This window comes from Daldinia loculata, assembly GCF_022478755.1.
Source record: "Daldinia loculata strain CBS 113971 unplaced genomic scaffold F4817scaffold_85, whole genome shotgun sequence".
Classification (NCBI taxonomy): domain Eukaryota; kingdom Fungi; phylum Ascomycota; class Sordariomycetes; order Xylariales; family Hypoxylaceae; genus Daldinia; species Daldinia loculata.
In genome coordinates this window covers 79,268-98,900 of record NW_026054939.1, presented here as the reverse complement: position 1 = coordinate 98,900, position 19,633 = coordinate 79,268, and the positions used below count along the sequence as shown (strand labels likewise).

General features: G+C 47.2%; 7 protein-coding genes across 7 annotated transcripts; 4 read left to right on the top strand and 3 right to left on the bottom strand.

Annotated features, from left to right (window-relative positions):
* Nucleotides 1-1,297: 1,297 nt before the first annotated feature.
* On the top strand, nt 1,298-5,350 carry F4817DRAFT_362165 (P-loop containing nucleoside triphosphate hydrolase protein; the record flags this gene model as incomplete). The annotated part of the gene is made up of 4 exons (XM_049306492.1): nt 1,298-1,336; nt 1,400-1,723; nt 1,799-4,386; nt 4,450-5,350. 4 exons carry the CDS (start codon nt 1,298-1,300, stop codon nt 5,348-5,350), a joined length of 3,852 nt encoding a protein of 1,283 aa, XP_049154303.1.
* Nucleotides 5,351-5,880: 530 nt separating this feature from the next.
* F4817DRAFT_320686 (uncharacterized protein) lies at nt 5,881-6,208 on the bottom strand (the record flags this gene model as incomplete). Its single annotated transcript, XM_049301209.1, has 2 exons — nt 5,881-5,912; nt 6,025-6,208. The coding sequence occupies 2 exons, from the start codon at nt 6,206-6,208 to the stop codon at nt 5,881-5,883; spliced, it is 216 nt and encodes a 71-aa protein (XP_049154302.1).
* A 383-nt stretch (nt 6,209-6,591) lies between these two features.
* On the bottom strand, nt 6,592-9,977 carry F4817DRAFT_352529 (glycoside hydrolase family 17 protein). Its single transcript, XM_049305246.1, has 2 exons — nt 9,809-9,977; nt 6,592-9,723 (listed from the first exon to the last, which is right to left on the bottom strand). Exon 2 carries the CDS (start codon nt 9,564-9,566, stop codon nt 7,200-7,202), a length of 2,367 nt encoding a protein of 788 aa, XP_049154301.1. The 5' UTR covers nt 9,567-9,723; nt 9,809-9,977; the 3' UTR covers nt 6,592-7,199.
* Nucleotides 9,978-11,295: 1,318 nt separating this feature from the next.
* On the top strand, nt 11,296-12,195 carry F4817DRAFT_292453 (uncharacterized protein). Its single transcript, XM_049299697.1, has 2 exons — nt 11,296-12,128; nt 12,178-12,195. Exon 1 carries the CDS (start codon nt 11,420-11,422, stop codon nt 11,969-11,971), a length of 552 nt encoding a protein of 183 aa, XP_049154300.1. The 5' UTR covers nt 11,296-11,419; the 3' UTR covers nt 11,972-12,128; nt 12,178-12,195.
* A 647-nt stretch (nt 12,196-12,842) lies between these two features.
* Nucleotides 12,843-15,008, top strand: F4817DRAFT_292464 (uncharacterized protein). Its single transcript, XM_049299699.1, has 3 exons — nt 12,843-13,460; nt 13,516-13,574; nt 13,685-15,008. Exons 1-3 carry the CDS (start codon nt 13,120-13,122, stop codon nt 14,581-14,583), a joined length of 1,299 nt encoding a protein of 432 aa, XP_049154299.1. The 5' UTR covers nt 12,843-13,119; the 3' UTR covers nt 14,584-15,008.
* Nucleotides 15,009-16,125, top strand: F4817DRAFT_292457 (uncharacterized protein). The gene is made up of 3 exons (XM_049299698.1): nt 15,009-15,522; nt 15,605-15,674; nt 15,792-16,125. Exons 1-3 carry the CDS (start codon nt 15,433-15,435, stop codon nt 16,079-16,081), a joined length of 450 nt encoding a protein of 149 aa, XP_049154298.1. The 5' UTR covers nt 15,009-15,432; the 3' UTR covers nt 16,082-16,125.
* Nucleotides 16,126-16,668: 543 nt separating this feature from the next.
* Nucleotides 16,669-18,001, bottom strand: F4817DRAFT_352522 (cell wall protein PhiA). Its single transcript, XM_049305245.1, has 2 exons — nt 17,166-18,001; nt 16,669-17,090 (listed from the first exon to the last, which is right to left on the bottom strand). The coding sequence occupies exons 1-2, from the start codon at nt 17,479-17,481 to the stop codon at nt 16,831-16,833; spliced, it is 576 nt and encodes a 191-aa protein (XP_049154297.1). The 5' UTR covers nt 17,482-18,001; the 3' UTR covers nt 16,669-16,830.
* Between the last annotated feature and the right edge of the window lie 1,632 nt (nt 18,002-19,633).

Below are 19,633 nucleotides of genomic sequence, written 5' to 3'. Positions count from 1 at the left end.
CGAGCCAGCTCTACGACTTTGACGACAACCATGGTAGGTACCTAGGTATCTTCGTGGATGAACATAACTGAGAGAAACACTCACTTTCGACACCGTGTTTTTAATAAGAAATTCCCATTACTAGTAACTTCACCTCACATAAGATAATAGTATCTTATAAGCACATAACCGAACCGCAGTGGCCATGATCCTACGGTTATATTTGAAAGGCGTATTTTTAACGTTCACGGATGATCTTATTTAAATAAACTAATAATGAAGATATAATACACCTTGATACACATAAACGGTGTTATATTACTTCACTCAGTTTGCACTTCTTGTATTTGATAAAGACATGACCATTGGGACAAACACTTCCATAGCTCTGTACATTGCAAACATTAGGTACTCACAAACACGTAAAGTTAAGTTTGTCTGTCTACATAGCCGGGTGATGAGGTTTCGTAACCTTTCGTTATTCGATCTCTACAATATCATCTAAGACATAATACCTACCTGTTTTAATTTAATGAACTTAACAAAGAGAAGATAGGTGGGATGCCGATGTGTTTGCTAAATGTGCTGCATATTTGAGGCATGATATGTACCAAATGTAGGTACCCAGTGAAAGATAATGAGGTAAGTTTTTGGTTTGAGCATTTCAAAGCAACTTGCTGTAATTTCTCTACCCACCTCGGGTGTCTAAAGCTCATAAGGCATATGCATAAGACACTTACATGGTAGGTACCTTAACCTACAGTACCTTGGGTACCTTGTTTACATACCAACCTAAGCACTTAAGGAAGGTACACGGGTAGCCTTACATGTAATATTTGTAGAGTACCTCCTACTTTCAAGTACCTAAAGTATACATCCCTATTAACCGTAAGCTACTTCCTTGTTTACTAAGGTTGTTTAGGTACTTGTACGAGGGCAAAAATAACAACTGCACTCAATATCGAAGCAACTGCGGCAATCCCGTCGTCAATAACAAGGCAACAGCAGGGCAACAATAAAATATCAAGGCAACCGTCCTAGACGCGACTAAACGTTCCATTGATCCAATCTGTTCGTTTTATGCATTTATTTTTTCTCCTCTCCTTCCCCCCTTTCGTGTTTGTTTTTCCGCCTCAGCCTCTGACCATCATTGGGATCGTTCCTCCCTGCGTAGAGGCTTTTACTTTGACTTCAGTAGATGCTTTCTCACCAATAGGCATCGAGCACTCAGGTCTTAATCACACTACCCCGATACTTCAGGCACGATATCTCCTCAAGCACTACCGACTACCCAGGAGGGTTTAATAACTAGGCAGCCATGGGCGACTTCAGCAGCCCCGATGGTGCTGATACTCAGGTGTGTTTTCGCACTGCCGTTGCTTAATGGTTTTTACTGTGTGCTAATGATAGGTACGCTTAGCGCGAGTTAGACACCATTAAGCACCATATCAACTTTGACCAGGACCGCCCACCTCCTATCCCCGGTCAAGAATGGCGAAGCTACCCCGAATTACCTACGAGTCGGGACCTCAACCCCGATTGGGATAATGAGGAGCAAGTGGCCGAGATACGAAATCTTCTGCCTAACACATGGAGAGAGCCATGGAAGAACAAGAATACTTATCTCGAGACGCATTACCGTCTCCAGAGGGAAGAAAGTATCACTATGCTACGCCACTCGATTAGAAAACTGAAAGATGAACCTGCCATGATGGATGACGGAGAGACATGTATCTACACTAAAGTAAGTCAAGCCTCGTGCGCCTCTCCCGGAGTCGCCAGGTAGCCTTACGTTAACTAACTAGCTGCTCGTCTGAAGGTTTTTGTCACAGGCTACTTGATGACCCGCCTTGGTCCTATGTGCCAGGTCCAATTCTCGACTGAGAGATCTGGCAAGAAGATCCGCTGGAGTCAGACCCGACGACTCACGGTCGGAACCTTGGTCGCCATCTCTACCGCAAAAGATCATTTTAAGACGATCTGTATGCCCGCTATCATCTCGGAACACCGCATTCGAGATGGACTCGACCAAAATCCACCAACAATTTACTTTCAATGGGCTAATCTTAGCGATGCCATTATGGATCCGAACCAAGAACTAATCATGGTAGAGACGCGTTATGGTTATTTTGAAGCTGTTCGTCATAGCATGGTTGGCCTACAGCACGTCGCCAACAACGAGACCCCGCTTGATAAGTACTTGGTCCAGGCAGACAAGAGTGATCTCCTTGCAAAGTACGTCGAAGATAATCCTCTCCGGGATGTTAGGTCACTCGTGCATCACATCCCAGATTCCTCGTCAATGACGGAGAGTGAGAAACACGCAAAGATGGCCGAGGTGTGTGAGCCTCTTCGGAACTACTCTGTGCTCGAAGGCTTTGACGGCCAGATTTCTCGGTATACCAATCTGGACAATTCTCAGCTCAGTGCTGTACATCGTATCCTCACTAAAGAGTTGGCTATCGTTCAGGGTCCTCCTGGGACTGGGAAGACATTTACCTCGGTGCAGGCTCTGCGGATCCTTCTGGAAAGCCAAGAGAAAGGTAGCAATGTAATTATTGTCGCGGCTCAGACGAACCATGCTGTTGATCAAATTTTGCTTCAACTAATTAATGCCGGCTTTAAGGTTGTACGGCTTGGTGGACGCACTCAGAACGAGGAGATCAAACGTTACAGCATGTACAACCTTCGGAAGCGCGCCAGGACGCTATTGAACCCTCGAGCAGATAGAGATTTCAGAACATTCGAGTCGGCTCGTAAGAGGAATATCGCAGAGTTGGAAAAGATTATCGACAATGTCTTCCCCGATAACTTGATCGATCCCAAGATCTTGAGATCTACGGGTGTGATATCGGAGAATCAGCTCGAGTCTCTCCTTGCCGAACAGGAATGGGCCGACACGCCATCCTCACGGGACCGGCCACCCGGCCTGTTGGCGGAGTGGTTAGGAGATCAACTAGTGAAGGCGAAGCGGCAGGACGAGGAAGATCCCGAATTCGAAGCATTCGAAGACCATGATAGTATTGATATGGACGTGGAGGATTACGATATGGAGCTCGACAACTGTATTGATGATGAGGATGAGAACACTGGCCGCATAGAAGGCAGGTTTTTGCCAATCAAGCATCTATGGACAGGCTTAAATACCCACAACTACACCGAGGACGACCTTGTCGTTCGCAGAGAGCTTCGTAAGCCGAATCTGTGGGACGTAGACGTTAAGCATCGCGGTGCCGTCTATCAGTTCTGGCAGAAGGAGCTACTGTTACGGCATCGCCAAAGGTTTCGCGACGTACTTGCCGACAACGCTCGAATCACAAAGAATCTCAAGGTCAACCGCTGGTACAAAGATACACAATGCATCAAATCGCAGCACATTGAGATTATAGGGTGCACTACCACGGGCTTATGCAAGTATCGTGGCTTGCTAGCTGCCCTCCGGCCGCGCACTATGTTAATCGAGGAGGCAGCTGAGACACGGGAGGCAAATATCCTTTCGGCATTGTACGAATCGCTTCAGCAACTTATTCTAGTCGGCGATCATCAACAGCTGGCTCCGCATAGCGATACGCCCGGCCTAGGGGGGGAGCCGTTCTGTATGCGGGTGTCTATGTTTGAACGCCTTGTCTATCTGAATATGCCTTTCACCTTCCTGAACATGCAGCGGAGAATGATCCCGACATTACGTGAAATATTGAACCCATTTTATCCAGACCTTCAAGATCATCCCGTGGTGACCCAGGGCCATGCTAGACCGCCCATTCCTGGGATGATGTACCCTTCTTTCTTCTTCCATCATTATTGGACCGAGGGCCAGGATGAGAACTTGAGCAAGTTCAATATCCTAGAGGCTGAGATGATAATCCACTTCATAGACTATCTACTCATGAACGGTATACCAGCAAGCCAAATCACCGTTCTGACGTTCTACCGAGGTCAAAAGAAGAAAATTATCTCTCAGTTCAAGAGCAAGATGAAACGATGGGCGCCCTTTACGAACGTTTTCACGGTGGACTCGTACCAAGGAGAGGAAAACGACATTATTATTTTGTCATTAGTGAGAAGCAAGGGTCGTGACGGACCGCACCAAGCAGGCTTCCTCCAAGATGAGAACCGTGGTGTTGTCTCAATTAGTCGAGCTCGCCGCGGCTTTTACGTCTTTGGCAATATGCTTAATCTGGCGCGTGCGAGCGAAACATCATGGAACATGTGGGGGAAAGTACAACAAGTCTTTGAAGCGCAGGGTCGATTTGGAGATAAATCTCGTTTCCCAATCACATGTCAGAAGCATCACAGGACAACTTGGATGTCGCACCCAGAAGACTGGGTTAACTGTCACGGCGGTTGCGATCTGAAATGTCCAGACCGGCTTAGTTGTGGCCATTTATGCGGACGTCAATGCCATTGGTATGTACACACGTTATGTTCCTATGGCGGTTTATTGCAGCAAAGCTAACCTCGTCTTTCCAGGGCAACACATGATAAGCTGATCTGTCGAGAACCATGCGAACGAGTCCTCTCGTGTGGTCATAGATGCCAACGTTTTTGTGGCGATAGATGTCTATGTAGCTGTGCTGACTTCACTGGCGCTTATCCTCACGATGAGTTTTTACCTGAGAATGGGACCCTCGGCGTAGAGGAGCCGGGCGTGGACTACGATAAATCCCGTGTTGCACCATTCATAAGCCCGGACCAACGTCGCGCGAGTGCGGTGTTGAGTGATAGAGGCAATCTACGAGGTAGTCGACGCCCCCTTGGCTCCAGACCAGGACTGGGGTATGGATGGGCCGCCTTCGATGCTCAAAGGGATGATGAGAAGACATCAAGAGAAGCTCTAGCGGGATCCTCTCATCCGCTCGCCGGGACTGCGATTCAAGACACCTTCAGGCCAGTAACATTAGACGACCATGGTGTGCGCAATGTCGGGAAAGGTATTATTGCCAGGACTTCACCGTCACCCGAGAAGGACAACAATGGAGTTCTTACCTTCAAGGATGACGTAGAGACAGTTGTCCTCGGCACTAGTTCGTTGAACTTTGGTCATGGTGGTATCTCTAATGCACCGGCTAAATACGGCTCAGCCATACCCCCAGCCCCGGGTGGCTTACGGCAACACGACACCAACGTAACGCCATCACAGCTGCAGGCGGGAGGGATTACCTTGGGTTCTCATTCGCAACCTCGAGAAAGTTCGTGGTCCTCTAATATTACGACCGCGCCTGCAGGATATCGGGCTGACAAGCCGGAATGGGAATTACCCACTTATAGCGACACAACCTTTGTTGCGAGGAAGAGTGACAACGAAGTGGAGGGCGATGCTGCGGTGGGACTGAGTAGTGATGTTGGAGAGGAGGACCTGATTACTTTCTAATTCTTTGTTTGACTCTTTAACCAGGGACGGAGAGGTATTGAGACTTCGAAGATACTGGTATGATCTGAAAAGCTAGGTAAAAGCTAGGTAAGAGGCTGATATTAGCTTCGAGTATTAGTGGAAAGGGGGACTAGCTAGTCTATAGCTGATAATTTAAATATTTGCTCTTAGGTACCTACTATTGACTGCTTGGCAAGATAAGACGTAAATGGAGTGTAGCAAGGGTGATTTGTAGCGCAATATGATGAACGGGGGAAGATTCGATGGAATTTTCTTGTTCAGTATATACCCAGCGTATGATCTTCCTTGGCACTGGAAACACGTTTAGTCTTGGATCCCACGGGGTCGGGAGGCTCAGCTGGTTATCATGCTATATACCCCGTGCTGTTCGCGATATTAGTTAAAATAGGTAGCTTCGGAACTCCGCGCCGCAGTGTGCTAGACTTTTATAAGGATACTGCAACAATCTAACTGACAGAAACCACGCCGAGAGCCCGATAGCGAGTGCATACTTCACCACCTCCTATAACCTATACCTCGATGCGGTCCATCATAGTAGGTACTGTGGTCTATAACCATATATTAGCTTATAAGGTACCTACCTAGATGGTTACCTCGTAGAGACTTGGGTATCTAGGTATATAAGGTTATAGCACGTTGCTACATCGACTCACCTCTTCTGCGGCTGATTCCAAGCTGATCAGCGACGTTTACGTAGCCATCGGAGCCGATGATGCCCTTATTCTTGGTCTTCTTGACTGTATCATCGTCGCCCTGCCATGGGGTGCGGCACACATAGGACAAGTTACCTGGTCCCTGGTGCTCTTTCGTTTGGTGATTGCCCACATCTCGAAACATTCTTTATGGATATTCTGCTCGCAGGTCGCACGGCAATAAACGGCGTCTTCGGTGCCTTCAAAAGGTGTGAAGCAAATTGGGCATGAGGATAAGTGCAGGTAGGCTGCTATGCGATGTAGGTGACGTAGATGTTACCAATAGAGCCGGTTAACTCGACGAACCACTCGGGGCAATGTGCCGTGCCACGCGCGTTCTCTCCAGAGGGACGGTGGAGCATTTCCACATTTCTGTAAGTGCAGATCGCTAAAGCGACACCAAGTCATGTGACGTCATTATCTGCGTACATAGGTACCTACATATGTCAAGTGTGTACGTACCTAGGTACATCCTAGGCGGAAAGACATATTGACGAGCTGGGAATGGAATCGCATGAATCCATAATGTGTAGATGTTAGGTAATGAGTAGACTTTCATGCAATCCTAGTTGATAGCTTTTAAACGTATTGATCATCTACCTCATACCTCAAAGTGAACGCAGTTAACCCGGCCCCCGACAACAAACTACACACTCGAGAGTCCAAGTCTCCGAGTAAGCCTGTAATAGGTATATACCGAACCGAACCGGAGGCTCCGCAATACCGTAATGGCAGAACTGTAACCCATGATAATGCTATGCGTACACGATGATAATTACCATCTTGACGCCACCTAGGTAGTCATACCCTCCATTGATGCTGTCTAATGCTCTGTTCTCCCAATCCTCTGCGCCAGGAATCGTGTCGGTAGAACCATGAACCATAAACGACACTTAAGCCGAGACATCTATATGCTACCGGTTGAGTTCCCATCTCCGCCGCTTCTCGTATAACCCCTGCGTATACCGTCGTCTCTTAGTATAATACAACCCTGTACCGTTTTCGAGTTCAAGAAGATCATGTGAGGTATCCCGTCAAGAGTATTAGCCAGGCTGCTATTCGTGACGGCTTGTTTATCAAGTCGATCACAGTGCCCGTTCAAAGAAAAGAGGCAAGTAGCCATTCCCCCCCACCGTTCAAACTGTTTTACCTCCGCAGTCCGGAATCTTGACGCCCTCTTTCAGGTTCCTATTGACATCCATGAGGCCCCATTGATCTTCCCATTCTTTTCCGGGCGTATCGAAGCTGATTTTCCAAGGCTCGTCAAACATCTCAAACCAGAAATAGTTGGTTCCATTCTCGAGGGCCTGGCAAACCCAATTCTCCATCAGCGTATTCAACTCGTCGATGCCAGCCACTGATCCGTTAGGACAGTCTGTTACCTTGTCGTCACCACAATTAATTCCACCCTTCGTCGGCCAGCCGATCTCGGAGATAATATTCTTCTCGGTTTCCGTCTTGAAGAATCCGTGGGCCTTGTTCTCCCAGAACTGCCACGTCCAAGAAGCGGCGTCCTTGGCATTGACACCGGCAAAGAAAGGATGGATATTGCCCATGATGTAGTCGCTTATACTGGCCAGTTGCGAATCCCAGTTGTCACCAAGATCGCTCGTGGCGACGGGGAGATTCCAGTCATGCTTTGTCAAGTTGGTTCTCACCGAGTCCAGTAGTTTACTAAGCTCTGAAGCGGTCATCTGCTGTCGGAACAGGATCTCGTTGCCAATGATGAGTCCCTTGAATGGATCAGCCCCGTACGTATCCAAGATGTTCCACATCTTGCTTAGTTGGCGCTCATTTGTAGTGTCGTTTCCGTCTTGCCATACTCCAAGCCATATTTTGATATCATTCTCGAGCTTTAATTGTCGTAGAGCATGGATCGTCATCTCCGTTTGGTTGCAATCGGTGCCGTAGAGTCGAATGGTATTTGTTAGCTGCGAGAGGACAGCAACATCTCGGGTAACGTTATTCTGGGAAGGCGGGTTCTTAAGGCAATCCGGGAACTGAACGTTGATAGGCGTGTAGTCAACACCGGGAAAGACCTTGTGCAGGTTGTGATTGTTCATTAGCGCTTGAATCTCATTAGATGTGTCGTCCAGATCCCCATTCATAGCTGTGTCCGACTCGGCGGATTGAACTCCACTAGAGCTGCCCGAACTACCACCACCTTTGTTTCTACTAGCCAAGATTCCCCCGACGACACCACCTGCTATTCCACCAGCGATAACAAGGCCGACGATAATCAGAACGAACCATTTCCACTTTTTGCGGCTGTTATTTTGACTGGACAACCATTCGGACTGTTTCTCTGTCCCGGTGCCCGTCTTATATCCACCACTTATGTCGCCAAGCCTGCCAGCAGAACTCGTATTCTGTACTGGGTCATAATTAATACCGCTATTCCGATTCCTTCCTATGAGTCCACCCATTACGCCGCCGGCGGCCGCAGCACCAGCGACACCGGCTGCAGCGCCGTTGCCACCTCGATGACTCGACCCCCCTAGACTCAGTATGCTATTCCGAGTGGAACGTCGGTATTCGAGGCCGTCATCACCGTCATCGTCAATGTCGTTCGGATTGAACTGGCCGAGCCTAGGATCCATCCTCTGGCCGTACGTCATATGAGGATCCCGGAATGGATCACCAGAGTAGCCCGGCATGCCCCAAGTTGGCGTCACTTGGCCCAAATGAGACACGGCCGCAGTTGCTAATGGAGTTAGACTGGGCGAGGAATTGTAGGCCTGACCGGATGAGAGATAGGGTCCGGATCCGTATCCCGGCGACACGTCATAGCTTCGATCGTATGCGTGACCCTGGGGCTCGTCGTAGGGAGCTTGCTCCGATGGCGTAGCTTGGTAGACATCCGAGTAAGGGGCCTGCTGGCGCTGTGGTTCTGTATATTGCTGAGCTGGTCTCATAGCTTCCAGTCCACTTTCTCGTGCGTTCTTATCAGCAACACTCATAGCTAGACCGGACATGCCACCAGCGGCAGCCTCGCTAAAATTGTCGGCACCAGGAGTGATGTTAGACTGAGGGGGCTCGCGTCCCCGAGTAGATATATTGTTCTCGCGGTGGGACGGCGGGACGGGTCCAGATAAAGATGGGTGACCCGCAGCATAGGCTCCCCCAGCTAAAGCTCCGGCTCCGGCTCCGGCTCCAGCTCCAGCTCCAGCTCTAATCTCGGTCCTAGGCGCAACAACTCTTTCTACCCCTCCGCTATATCTTCTATTCTGGCGTAGCCTGTTGAATGCTGAGTCGGGGTGAGCGCCGGGGTGTATTGATGCTCTCGTGGGCGAAGGGTGCGCTGGATGGCGATACGACTCGAAAGAGGAAGCTGGAAAATCTTGGTAGAAATGAGACTGAGATGTTGGCGAGGAAGGATGGGAGGGACGAGAGGGAGAGTGTTGCTGGCGACTGGAATGTGCGTAGCGATAGTTCGGGTCGTTTGAATTGTCGAGGGGATCGCGCTCGTCAGGTTCAGACTTGAAAGAGTATCGACGACTCATGATTTAAGAAGAAAGTAGAACAAGGGGAACGAAAGTGCGGGACCTTCCAAGGTTCAATTCGATATTAGGTATTAAGTGCAGTTACATATGTACTATGTAAGAGGTAACTATCGTCACCGGCACTCGGAGTGGGACTCGAAAAGGTCCGGTCCAGTCCCTGATCAAGTGGGTTAACTAACGTTAGTACATGTAAACAAGAGTACCTAAGTGCACTTAAATCACAGTAGATTGTATATACATACAGTAGAGACCAAGGCAGCAAGGGCGATGAAAGAGTAGGAGGCGAAAGGACAAACAATGGGAAGTAGCAGGTGATAGAAAGTTGAGGTGGATTTATGAACCAGAGGTAACACATGCATCTGTATTGTACTACACGGCATTGATGTACTTATGTATGGTTACATGTGCCTTATATCCAGTGTCGTTGTTAATAAAATACTTGAATGCAACCACAACAAATCCAAACCCAATGCCTGTCTAGAATTAGAACTGGTACCGATCTAGTTCTATTCTAGGAAAGGTACTAAGGTATCAACAAGGTACAATATCAGGAAAGTTTCCCTTGCTATCTCACTACATAGGTAGGTATGCAACAATAATACAACTCCGTGGAATAAGTGCCAAAAAATCAACACGGGAAAGCTATAACTGTAACTTTTCCCAGTTTTCGGTATGCGCTTCCCGTGCACTATATACGAAATATTTACTGACCGGCCCCGCAGTCTTCATATTGGTTCTCCTCCTTGATCTAGACTGCTTGAATCCCTGTTTTGGTTCCTGCATCGTATTGAAAAGTACCTGCCAAATCTAACCGAATATCTGGGTACCCAAGTCGTAGTCCAAGCGCCTTTTAAGTATCGCAGGTGTCGACATATGTAGGCCCATTCTATTGGTTGATGTTGTAGGTAATCGACGGTAGCAAATTTGGCCCAGCAACCGCCGATCGATCATGTCCATACCTCCTAACTAACAATGTCCGTATGTGGGTGTAGGTATTTATTTTTATATCCCATTTATCCAAGTCTTATATCTAGGTTGGTAGCTTCCACATTTTAGAATGAGAGGGTTGCAACTCGAATACACGAAACACTACAGGAAGTTTAAAGTGCTAGTTATGCCGTGAAATGGAAATGGCAACGTACAATCGCACCGAGGGCTCGGTTTTCTCTTGGCCCACAAGGGAATCGTAGATCGGTGGTTGGCTAACCAACCATCTACTATCTACGGGATATATACATACACTAATCCGTATGTACAAAGAAATCCCATGCCAGATGCCTGTGCACGGGAAAGGATGCCAGGTACCTTGTCATCGTCCTAGCGCCCTAGCACCACCCGATCGATATACACTGCTGATGACGCTCTTTCGTAGAGCCTCAACTCCGATATACTTACCTAATAACTACGATAGCCACAACGCAGATTCGGATAAATACTATCACGAAGACTTCTAGATCGAAAGAAAACACCCATCTAGGACCTAGGTAACTGATAGGTAATCGATAGGTAATCAGTAGGTAATACATATCAATATCTACTATCCGCAGCAAAAGATCCGATGATGTTGTCATCACGTCGATCGCGATGCAGAAGGCAAACGCCATACATTATCACTCTCTCCATGAATCACCTTTCGTTTGTCCTCCGTCGATGCAACGGTGTTATGTCAGACCTCCTCATTACAGCTTCGTGACGTCACCTCACTCATCCTTCACTATCCTCTTACCTCTTATTATATATGAAGGTCTACGGCCACAGCTCTACATGGGTCTGACTAGTTCTTTCAATTATATCCAGAAACCTAATCCAATATCTTCCTCTCTCTCTCTCTATTTTACTACTACGCGATTACAATGTCGGCAGCCAGAAATACCGAATCCATGTCTAATCAGGGCGAATTCCATAGCCGCGTGCCGCCCGCGGAACCTCTCACAACTACCGGGCATAAACCCGGTGTTAAGGTCGGCAACGATGCCGCGCCAGAGTTCCACGCTGAAAAGTATCCACCTGGCACCGCGCCCCGGGAAAACACATACCAACCCCGACCCGATGGCGAGACGCCAGCCGATGCTCCGAACGTCGAGTCCCAGAGATTGACCGATCCCGTGGATAGCCTCGGCGGTACTACATCTCAAGCCGTCCATACCGGTCTAGGTAAACCAATCCAGGGCCAATCGGGAGCTGAGCTGCACGGCAGTCTACATGGTGATTATACCAACCGACGAAAGAAGGAGCATGCTGGGCTAGAAGGTGCTGGGGCGAGTGTTGGTGATAGCGTCCGTCAGAAAGGGGGAGACCTGCCTGAGGGCGTGGAGAAAGGCACGAGAGGGAAGGGCAGCACCGAATATCCTTCTGCAGCAGACCGCGTCCCGACTAGTGCAGAAGAGTTGGCGGCAGAGCGTTAGGTACCGGAGCGCGCCTACGATTACACGCAATCTGGGAACCTCAAATAGGGAGAATGTATGGACTGTATGAGTAATAGCAAGAAAACAGGTATATAAGCTGCTTAATAGAAGTAGTTATATATACCAAACGGTTGATCTAGGTGTCCTAATAATTTGAGTAAATCCTACCAACCCAACCTAGTGACTACCTAGTTGACTATGATAAGTATTAAGTATATTCAGATCGAGACGGTATGATCCAGCTACCAGAGCTCCCCACCGCCTGCCCCACGATTATCATGTGTAGGACGATAGGATTGGAAGACCGAACATATAATATACGTAGAGCAACTCACGTTGTCCAGAGATTTAATGCAATGAGACGTTTCATTTCCCGGTCCCTCTCGCTTGATTTATGACTACAGCTGAAATAACCCCTGTCTTCCGCCTAGGATTCTGAACGTTCTTGTCCGGTCTACACTAGCATGAAGTTGGTCCGTTCCCCACGTTCCCCATCCCTTTAAGGTGTATTTTGTTGGCTTTTCCATATTCAGATCCAGATATAGATTATTTCTTACGGCATAGTCTCGACATGAGTCCAACTTTCTTTGCATGACCTATCCCGCAATAATAGACTGCCGTATATGTGTTAACATGCACGAACTTACATGCCAAGAACCCGCATCAAGATATCTTGGACCCTGGTAACATGAGATGAGCTGTACAAAAATCGCTCGTAATGCTACTAAAGCAAGCTACCCTAGGTGCCTATGCAAGGGAAAAAGGTCACTTGGCGACTGAATTAAGCAACCAGCTCCAACTTTATTGACTTTACTTCCCAGCCCTTGTCTCCTAGCATCACCGCCATTGGTCTCGACTCTGTTGTCGCTAACAGTGCCAAGAAGGCTTTAAGCCCTGTGTGCTCTGACGAGAATTGACTAAATGGTCGAGACGCCATGGGACGATAGAGACGGTCAGAGAGAAGAATTTGGGAAAATGTCTCCTAAGGATTGCGCGAGTCTTCTCTCTTCTCCTCGCTCCTCTGATTCTTAACAATTGGTTGAAACCATTTCCTGGTCTCTACGTGACGAAGATCATTCATTCATCACGCTTCGCATCGTCGCATTGTGGGCTGTCATTCGTTCCGATCTATCCCCATAATTATTACAATGGGATTCGCACCGCTCACAACAACGATCACGCCAACCGCTCTAGCACCGCGGGCGACTTCTCTTAATCATGACGGCACACCACCCGTAGCCGCGCTGACTACGGTATGGACGCCTTCCGATGGCTGCTTTCCGGTTTCTACCCGTCCTACGACGGACATCGATATGTTTTGGACTTCTAATCCCGAATGCGCTCCTCCTGGCTACGCTAGTTACTTCGAGACGTACTACTATTCTCCCGCCATATGTCCCAGTGGGTTCACCGTTGGCTGTTCGCGATACGGTAATTTTCAAGGCCCATCTGTCGAACCCACTGAAACAGCTGTTCTTTGCGTTATGAGGTAGGCTCACCATCGGCTAGGTTAGCTTGTCATAACAAGGCTTAACTCTTAATAGTGATTATTCATGTACTCCCGATGAATGGAACTACTACGCAACTAACACCGACTTATCGTGTATGTTATATTGAAGGTCCCCCTTGACCCGTCAAGAGTTTCTCAGTCCCTACATCCCTACATCCCTATATTTCCCATGGGATAGAGTAATCACTGATGCGCCCTTATAGATGCACAAGTAATGATACAGATACGTTGGGCGTCGAGTGACCTTTCTATCTTAGAAACGCATCCCTTGACGCCTGGCTTGACTTTGGCGGCAGGAACTTTGGGTGGCGAGACCGACGTATCAGGGACCCAGTCATCATCTAGCACAACAGTGACAGGGCTATCTGCAAATCCGGATAGCAACGGTGTCGGCTTGTCTGTTGGCGCTCAAGTTGGGATCGGTGTCGGCGTGGGCCTGTTTTGTCTCTTAGGTCTTGGATTAGCGATCTTCTTTATACTCAGGTACCGGAAGAAGCGTTCGAACGGACAGGCCGCCGGTCAGCCTCCACTCATGCGGCAGCCTCCTCCGGGCCAATATCCATTTCATCAGTACCCTTATATGCCTGGTTCGGTACCTGCTGGACAACCGATCCAAAGATATTCCCAGACTACCTATCCCGGATATTCAACTTATGTCGACCCTAAAACTGGTGCCGCAACTTATTATTCCGCGGTTCCCCAACCTACTGAGTTGGGGGGCACTGCTATCAACGGACCAAACGCACCTAACAGCCAGGAATTACCATCCGTCCCAGGGTCACAGCCAACTCAACTTCGAAATCCTACGTTTTCTAACGGCCAACCAATGCCGGTGCACTCGGGTTCCAATAGCAATCCTCCTACCAGCCACTACGAAGCTGCCGGTGAGCTAGCAGTAGCCGAGATGCCTGGGAATGAGAGACTTGCGCAATCTATAGGAAGTACCGACAAGCCGCAAGTGCAACAGGAAATGGCACATCTAATGGCTGAACAAGCGAAATTGGATGCCAGAAGAACTCGACTAATGGAATTGGCGGACTTAGACGAAGAGGAACAACGGATACGAACAAGAATGCAAGTGCTCGGACAGGCACAACGATGAACCGCCCTAGCCTCCAGACATGATCGGGTTACAGTAGTCATCTCATGTTATAAGAATTATTTAAGCGTTATAGAAAGAATAATGGGGAGCATAATACCCGGTTAGATGTCTCCATCTTTCCAATTATCTGTTAATACTACTCAAACGAACATTAATAGGGGATACGCGTGATGTCCTAGTCAGTGCAGTTTGCCTCGCATTGGAATGTTTGGCATTAAGCAAAATTCGGAATACCCGCGGCTCATATTGGCCGAACCGAAGGTTAGAATTCAAGAAAAAGGATGCGAACGTTGAGCGGGAGATGATAAAAATAAATTTGAATATTTAGCGGCAATCCCTGCCAATATTTATAGAAGAATATAGAAGAAACTACCGTTGTTCTTCAGTTCAAGGGTTTATATTCATGTCAGCATATATCTTCGTAGCTGATGGAACACGAGGGGTAAGGCTGCGTACCTAACCTGGTTACTTACCTATTTATTTGCATAACATAATAATACCGGCAGCAAGGCAAGCTTGATAATCCTGTCGCGGACGCATCGACAAGTTACAAGTCATTCCGTAGGACTTATGAAAAATACAATTAGAAAAAGCAAACTTGTCACAATCAACCAAGCGCATCTACAACTTCCTTGAACCCCTCCGTCAAAGCTTCCTCACCACCCTCATCGTTGCCTACCTTCCTTCTCTTTACAACTTTTTCGTACGCTTCACACCACCACCACAAACATCACCCATCCTACCGTCTTTTCTTCTATTCTCAACCTCCAAACCACCAAACCACCAAACCACCAAATCATAATATCATTTGACAACCTGCTTGAACCCGAATTCGGCACTATTGTCATCATGGCATCCACCGACAAGAAAAACGAAATCACTGAGAAGGAGGCTCTAGTGCTTGCCATGGCTTGGAAGTGCTTTAAGACTCCCCCCGAGGTAAGCGGTTTCCAGATCTACTATCTCTAGGCCACCGCATAGGTATCGCGTGTAAAGTGACATACTAACATATACTTTACAGGTTGACTATGACAAGCTCGCCAAGCTTACAAACTACACCAACACCAAAAGCGTGCAGAATGTCCTCTACGGTGAGTTTTTCTTATTTTGCTAGTCCGTTGGGTGAAATGTAGATATACGGCCATCGTGCCGTCAACTACCGAGTTTTCAAAGGGGATTTCATGCCTAATTCTAACTTATTGTCACAGCGGTGAAGAAGAAAATTGAGAATGGTGACGAGGGTCCAGCCACGCCTGCCAAGCGTACCCCCAAGGCCAAGGTTACTCCCGCCTCACGCAAGCGCAAGGTTGCTCGCAACGATGAGGAGGATGGTAACGATCCCATCACTTCGACTCCGAGAAAGCGCGCTCGTGGCAAGAAGCTAGCTCTCTCCAAGGAGACCGTCAATGATGATGATGATGACTCTGAGTCTGGAAAGAAGGATATCACACAGGAGGATGACATGGATGAGGAAACTGGCGAGGGAATCGTAGACTAATGTCCAATGAATCATTGATAAACTCGCGAATCACTTAGGGAGCATCGCTTCGCGATGTCAGTCGATTGATGACAGTCGGACACCGGCCTTACTCTGCCTTGATATTCCTTATTACTTCGAGATAGCCGATATTGAAAATCGCAGAAAGCTCATAGTGAATCGTACTGCTTAGTTTTCCTATATTCCAACGGAGCTACCGCATTTGTGAAGTGTCTCTATCCCTATCCTTTCCATGGGATGGCCATCAACTTGCTTGAGCCTACCTTGCCCCAAGTCTCTTGACCCATAACCACTGTTACTTAACAATACAGGAGACCACCTCTTTACCTATGCCAAACGCATCCTTTCCAGTGTTGATACTCGCACTTGTCGAATTGGCGCAGTGGTTGCCCGAGGAATGGCTCATTGTCCCCTGATTATATCGTAGAACGCACTGGGGATTCTTGCCTTGATTAAACGAGATCCCTAGTCCAGAAAAAACATGGATAGATAGGGCACAAATAGCCCCCAGAAGTTGCCATATGTTTGTTTAGACTAGTAGGTAGGTGCTCATTCTAAAATACGACTAGTATGCATGCGTTGTGATCATATAAATGCGATTCAACTACAAATCATATATCGAGATGCCTTGAACTTGCTGACAGATTTAAGAATAATTAGGTGCTTAGATAATTAAGTATGTATCTAACCTAGGTAGTTAGATTCGATTTACATAAATACAGTCTGATAGATTCCGCCGGCCCAACTAATTACTCTGTATATAGGCAACCGTTAGGGTTAGAAACCTCTACGGCACGTGCCGAGATTCCGAGGCACCCCTCGTTTCCAGCAGGCTGGTCGACGCCCGCAGAAACCCACACACTCCAAGCACCATCGATGCTATTGGGGCAAGCGATGAATCCTGCTCCGTTAAGCGTCAAGTCGTTTGCTTCATCGAGCGCGAAGGAAGTCCTCTCGCCGTTTCTAGGGGCCGGCTGAGCGCCAGTTGTATATCCGAGCTTGCCCTGGCCTATAAGTTAAAAGGTTAGTATATATTTCAGTAAAAACCCTGAAATTGAGAAGAGCAAGATGCCATTCAACATACCCATTCCAGAACGATCGGCGTAAAGCTGCTGCGGCGTTGCGGAGGCAGCGTAGAGGTAGAGACCGCCATCTTTAAGGAAGAACGTGGCGTGGTCGGCAGGGCCAGCATCGCAAGAAGCGTTCTGGCTGGGAAGCTTCAACAAGAGACTCCCCTTGGCCGCTTCGAAACCGGCAAAATGGACCTCACTAGCAGACCGGAGAGCCATTAACGAGAACGTGGCGCCAGGTGAAAGTGGTGCTCCCGGGGCTGTTTGCGGCATAGCAGTTGAAGCCCCGGCGAAGAAGGGGACTGCGAGGGCGAGGTTCTTGAAGAACATTATGGGCGGTTATGTATTAAGTAGAGTGATGTAAAGAGTGATATAAAGGTTTGGTGAAATAGTTAGATGTGTCCAAAAGTAGTATCGAAATGAAAGAGATACTCGGAGCCTTTTATAGCATTCTCTGTCAAGACTGTAAGTCTTTGGGGCTCTGTAAAGGAGAAACCCGACCTGACATCATCTGCATGTGTAGTAGCCTATTTGCAATATGGTCAATACGAAGGCAGAGAATACGAGGATTCGGAAGTGTTCTTGGCGATACCCCGTTGTTGAACAGCTCAGTACCAAGTCAGCCGATTGGCTCAGCTCTGGGGCATTTCAAGGGCCATCTCGAGATGTGGAACCGTCTGCTGGAGATGATCGACATCATATGCCGGCGACTGAACCCACAACCTCCTTAGGTTAGTCCCTTTTCCACGTCGCGAAACCTAGCCTAGCATTTTATTATCATTATGCGTTATCGCCCATTTCGAACTAGGTAGACTGCTTGATAGAAATGTCCCATAATAAAATATGAACTAGCACACGTGGAGACAATATCCTTACATGGACGTTCCCAGCCTAGCTACGCAAATGTTGAGCTGATGATTCGAATGTACGGAATATTTATATACAATCGCGGTACACTCCCACCTATGAAATTGCAACAAGCAGATTTTAAAAGCCCGAGCTATTAATCAAGTCGAAGTTTACCGTGAAAGTCGTGATCATCTTTGGCATAAGGCACAAAGTTACACATTCTCGATCAATTTTATTCCGACACGATTGTTGAATTGGCGGGCTGCTTATATGGAAAAGAAAAAAAGGGAAGGGAAGAGGTGGAATGATATGGAGAAATAAATGGGATCAAATAATTTAGTTCGTCTGAAGCCTTTAAACTTCTCAAAGTATTTGCATACTTTATACTAGGTACCTGTTATTAATACTGCTATCGGTTCTACTTTGTTCTCGTCAGACTTGGCCACGCAGTATGATATGACTTATACAGGTAGCTTCTGAAAATAAGAAGATAGGTACCTCTGTGGTGGGTATTACGTAATTACTGAGTTATACTGGGCAAAGCCCAGTTATTATGAACTTAATAAATGAATCAACATCATTTTACACCTACAACAGTCCCTACCTAAGGTACCTAATTATGAAGGAAACGGGAAGACTAAAAATAGTCTCCGAGCCAATAAGGAAGTTATTCGAGTCTTCAAAACATGAGGGCACCCCTGCGGGGCACCACAATAGCCCGAGTTTACGAAAGTCGTAGGTCAATCACGTGCCGCTGCTGCCGGGGAAGGGCGCTCGGCGCGCGAAGCGTGCCGAGCGCCCTTCCCCGGCAGCAGCGGCGAAAAACCTCGAACATTAAGCTTTGCTAAAATTCTTTTAAAAAATGAAAAATACAAAAAAAAAAAAAAGGAGCATGTGGGATTCGAACCCAGGCTTTTGTAAAACTTGGGTTACTTAGGTATATAATACGTGGTTACGTAATTAATCGGGCAAAAAAAAGATACGTATTTCGAGAAAAAGATGGAAGTGGGGATCTGGAAAAGCACGTGAGAATTCGAGGATGCACCCAATAAAAATGCTCAAACGCTGCGCACGGACGAACTTTCTATTTCGAAAAAAAGCCAGGCAAAAAGATCGTCTGACAATATCCCTCGTAAACTCGGGCATCACCTACTGGCAAATGTACAAAATTTAACGGTATTTAAAAATACTTCGAAATAGGTAAAAAGCCTACCCGTTCGGGTGTACCTCGGATCGGGTACTTATAGTCTTGCCCGTTTTCTTAATTAATGCGCAGCACTTTTTAAGTGCGAGGAGGCGAAAGCCAGCACTAATAGGTACCGTACCGGGATTACCTGTTTATAAATACGTATTGTTGCATACAAAATGGTTGGATTTTATAATGTTCCCTGATCAAAAGTCAATATTGCATAATGCTTGATTTTTGCGCAATGCTTGAGGAAAGTACAATGCTAACAATAATAACAATAATTAATATTTTAAAAAATTAAAAAAAAATCAAAAAAATCAAAAAATTACCCCACTTTTTTTTAAATGATTTCCGAAGCGCAATATTTACCATTATACCATTTTACTTTATTAATTATGTAAAATTTAAACCTTATATATAAAAAACATAATTTAATACTGTTAA

Excerpts from the sequence above, each read along its gene's own strand:
- F4817DRAFT_352529 (XM_049305246.1), bottom strand. The coding sequence starts at position 9,566 with ATGAGTCGTCGATACTCTTTCAAGTCTGAACCTGACGAGCGCGATCCC.
- F4817DRAFT_292453 (XM_049299697.1), top strand. The coding sequence starts at position 11,420 with ATGTCGGCAGCCAGAAATACCGAATCCATGTCTAATCAGGGCGAATTC.
- F4817DRAFT_292464 (XM_049299699.1), top strand. The coding sequence starts at position 13,120 with ATGGGATTCGCACCGCTCACAACAACGATCACGCCAACCGCTCTAGCA. Across the intron at positions 13,461-13,515 it reads GCTGTTCTTTGCGTTATGAG|TGATTATTCATGTACTCCCG; the intron begins GTAGGCTCACCA and ends AACTCTTAATAG. Across the intron at positions 13,575-13,684 it reads AACTAACACCGACTTATCGT|ATGCACAAGTAATGATACAG; the intron begins GTATGTTATATT and ends GCGCCCTTATAG.
- F4817DRAFT_292457 (XM_049299698.1), top strand. The coding sequence starts at position 15,433 with ATGGCATCCACCGACAAGAAAAACGAAATCACTGAGAAGGAGGCTCTA. Across the intron at positions 15,523-15,604 it reads GCTTTAAGACTCCCCCCGAG|GTTGACTATGACAAGCTCGC; the intron begins GTAAGCGGTTTC and ends TATACTTTACAG. Across the intron at positions 15,675-15,791 it reads CGTGCAGAATGTCCTCTACG|CGGTGAAGAAGAAAATTGAG; the intron begins GTGAGTTTTTCT and ends TTATTGTCACAG.
- F4817DRAFT_352522 (XM_049305245.1), bottom strand. The coding sequence starts at position 17,481 with ATGTTCTTCAAGAACCTCGCCCTCGCAGTCCCCTTCTTCGCCGGGGCT. Across the intron at positions 17,091-17,165 it reads CGCCGATCGTTCTGGAATGG|GCCAGGGCAAGCTCGGATAT; the intron begins GTATGTTGAATG and ends TTTAACTTATAG.